The 3,301-nt window shown below is 63.3% G+C and overlaps 1 protein-coding gene across 1 annotated transcript; it reads left to right on the top strand.

The window, feature by feature from the left end:
- The first annotated feature begins 160 nt into the window (after nt 1-160).
- On the top strand, nt 161-1,780 carry LOC102370821 (signal-induced proliferation-associated protein 1). Its single transcript, XM_006033196.2, has 4 exons — nt 161-250; nt 500-653; nt 786-849; nt 1,185-1,780. Exons 1-4 carry the CDS (start codon nt 161-163, stop codon nt 1,234-1,236), a joined length of 360 nt encoding a protein of 119 aa, XP_006033258.2. The 3' UTR covers nt 1,237-1,780.
- The last annotated feature ends 1,521 nt before the right edge of the window (nt 1,781-3,301 follow it).

Raw genomic sequence — 3,301 nt, 5'->3', positions numbered from 1 at the left:
CCCCTGTGGCCCTTAGAGCCCCCTTATGTGAGACCCCCCCAAGCCCCTGGTTGTGACCCCCAGGCCCCTCCTGAATGTGTCCCCAACCCCCGCCAAGACTTCCCTGCCTTCATAAGTGGCCCCCCAGGACCCCTGGCAGGGCCACTCCAGGCAGGGTCCCATGGTGCCTCCTGTCCCCTTTAGGCCCCCCAGCAGTGACGAGGATGGCCCCGTGCTGCCCGACCCCACGCCCGACCTGCTGCTGGGCACGGTGAGTGTGCGTGCACGCGGCACGGGGCATGTCCCACCCCAGAGCTGGCTGCCTCTGTTATACCCAGCCCCAGACGTCCACCCCAGAGCCAGCTGCAGCCTGTTACACCCAGCCCCTACTCCAGAACCAGCTACATCTACTATACCCAGCACATAACACCCACCCCAGAGCCAGCCACATCTGTGATACCCAGCCCCCAGAACCAGCCACACCCCAGCATGGAGCTGCTAACACTCTGTCTCTTCCCAGGACCCCCCAGGGGACCCTGCAACAACACCCCCCAGAGATGGCTCCTTCACCCCTCCTCCTGCCCCCCCAGTCCTTTCCGAGGCGGGCGAGGAGGAGGAGTGGGAGGCCGTGACCACCGTCTGTAGCAGCATCCTGGAGACTCTGGCCAGGGAGGGTGAGTCAGGAGGGTCCTGGGGGGCTGGCAGCAGACCTGGGGCCCAGTGGGGAATCGGGGGGTCTTGGGGGGAGTGACAGGGAAGGGACACATCTCACCCTGCTTGCCCCCCCCTTATCTCCCCCCACCCAGGGCAGCACATGCCGGAGCTATGGGAGCCCCCCGCAAGTGGCAATCAGAGCGTCCCTGAGGAAGAGTAAGTAGGGGGATTGGGGAGGGGTGGGGCTTGCACACTTATTTATCTGTGCCCCTCCCCCTGCAACCAGTCCCTCCACTCATCTCCTGCTCCAGCGCTGTCACCTTTGCTGACCAGGGGCTGAGTTAAATTAAAGGGAGGATCCAGTGAGGGGCTGAAAGTGTGTGTGGGGGGGCCTATACCCCTCTATCTCTGCACCCATACCCCCAAGACCAGCCCCTCCACCCAGCTCGCGGTCAGCTTTGTTGACCAGGGGATGAGTTACATTGAAGGGGCGAGGCATTACTTTGAAACCTTGGCTTGGGGAGCCAATGAGCTGTTTCCCCCCCTTGCAGAGCTTTATCCAGCAGACGCAGAACCTTTCTCCGGCCCCTTGTGACTTGCTGATGCACTATTTCCCCGGACGGGCACCCTGGCAACGGGCCCTGTCTAGACTATTTGCATCACTGAGGTTTCCCCCTTGAGGAAGTTGCCATGCACGGGGCTGGACCTTGAGGGGGAACTGGTCAGGACCCTGCCTGCAAAACAGGGGAGCCCCGGCTGGATGGGGCGACAGGGAAGGGTCTAGGAGCCTTGGGAGATCCCAGATGTCCTCGGGGGTCTGCAGTTCCAGGCAGCTGCGCAGAAGGGCAAGGCGGCTTTGGGATGTATCAGTAGGAGCATTGATGCATCCCTCCATCCATCCACCTTGTCCACCCATCCCTTCATCCATCCATCGACGCACCTCATCCATCCAGCCCTCCGTCAACCCACCTCATCCATCCGTCCTTCCCTCCATCCACCCACATCCATCCTCAGCTAGAGCTCTGGGCAGCTTTGGGCTCCGTAGGAGGAGCGGTGCCAGCAGATCGAGGGCAGTGATTCTTCCCCTCTGTTTGGCACGGGGGAGGCCACATCTGGAGTCCTGTGTCCAGCTGTGGCCCCCCACTACAGAAAGGTTGTGGACACATTGGAGAGAGTCAAGTGGAGGGCAATGGACATGGTTGTGGGGCTGGGGGACGTGACTGGTGAGGAGAAGCCGGGGGAACTGGGCTGATTTAGTCTGGAGAAGAGAAGACCGAGGGAGATTGAATAGCAGCCTTCACCTCCTTGCAGGGGGTTGCAAAGGGGATGGAGCTGGGCTGGTCTCAGTGGGGGCAGGCGACAGGACAAGGAGCAATGGGCTCAAGCTGCAGCAAGGGAAGTTGAGGTTGGATGTTAGGAGGAGGGTGGCGAAGCACTGGGACAGGCTCCCCAGAGCAGTGGTGGAGTCTCCATCCTTGGAGATTTTGAAGACCCGGGTAGGCAAAGCCTTGGCTGGGATGATGGAGTTGGGGCCGGTCCTGCTTGGAGCAGGGGGGCCTGGACGACCCCCCGAGGTCCCTCCTCGCCCTTGTTTCCAGGAGTCTAAGTTGCAAAAGGGCTGGAGATGACCCAGGGCTCGGAGAGCCCAGTCCCACAAGGAGAGGCAGACGGAGCTGGGCACGGCCCGCTGAAGGGGACCCGATAGCCGGCTACGAAGGGCTGCCCTCTCCTGCTGCCATGAGGACCCGGACCCGTGGCTCGCTGTTGCAGCAGGGGATGGAGCAGGGAGGGGGCAGGGTGGACGCCCAGGGGAGCTGGGGCCTCCATCGCAGGAGGGGCTGGACGGGGATGATTTAGGCGCTGAGGCCTGTGCTCTGCCCTGGGGCCCCCCAGGGGGCTGGGCTGTGCTAGTTGCCCCCCTGCTTTCAGCTCCGTGCCAGGGGGTTTTAAGCCCCTTGGCTGGGTGCCGTGTCTGGGCTGTGCCGACGCTCCTGCTGGGACCAAAGCGGGAGGGTCCTGGCTAGAGGGTCCTGCTCCTCCGCTCGGGGTCACGTTGATGCCACGTGGGGGTCAGGGAGGATTTTTTCCCTCTGCTCAGACGGGCCCAGGTTTGCGGGGGGTGGGAGGCTGTAGCAGGGGCAGAGCCTCAGGCTGGGATCCATTAACAGCCTGCTCTAGCAGCCGGGGCTCCCCGCGGCAGGTCGGGCGGCGATGTCAGGGCTGACGGGGGCTTGACAAAGAGGCTGCTGCGGGATTTGTCTGGGACGTTGGGCCAGGGCAGGGGCTTGGGCTCCAGGTGACCTCGTTCAGGTTTAACGAGCTCGTGGCTTCTTAGCAATTCAGCGGCGATGCAGCACCTCGGAGCAGGGCTGCTGGTCGCAGGGCCCGGAGGGGCCACCCCGCCCCCCCCAATTCCAAATCCAGCCCCTCCGCCCGGCTCGTGCTCCAGCGCTGGCACTGCTGTTGACCAGGGCCTGAGTGACTTGAACAGACCGGGGGTTCAAGGAGGGGCTGAGGGTGTGGGGTAGGACAGGAAAGGGTGAAGGCCCCCCCATGCCCCTATATCTGCACCCATCCCCACAAAAACAACCCCTCCACCCCGCTCACGCTCCAGCGCTGGCACTTTGCCGACCAGGGGCTAAGTGACTTGAACGGCGGGTGCCATGAA

Source organism: Alligator sinensis, unplaced genomic scaffold, assembly GCF_000455745.1.
Source record: "Alligator sinensis unplaced genomic scaffold, ASM45574v1 scaffold1302_1, whole genome shotgun sequence".
NCBI classification, from domain to species: domain Eukaryota; kingdom Metazoa; phylum Chordata; order Crocodylia; family Alligatoridae; genus Alligator; species Alligator sinensis.
Note: the sequence above shows the minus strand (reverse complement) of the source record. Positions and strands in the feature narration are given on the sequence as shown.

Coding starts and splice junctions, on each gene's coding strand:
- LOC102370821 (XM_006033196.2), top strand. CDS start 161: ATGGTGCCTCCTGTCCCCTTTAGGCCCCCCAGCAGTGACGAGGATGGC. Junction 251..499: donor CCGACCTGCTGCTGGGCACG/GTGAGTGTGCGT, acceptor GTCTCTTCCCAG/GACCCCCCAGGGGACCCTGC. Junction 654..785: donor GGAGACTCTGGCCAGGGAGG/GTGAGTCAGGAG, acceptor CCCCCCACCCAG/GGCAGCACATGCCGGAGCTA.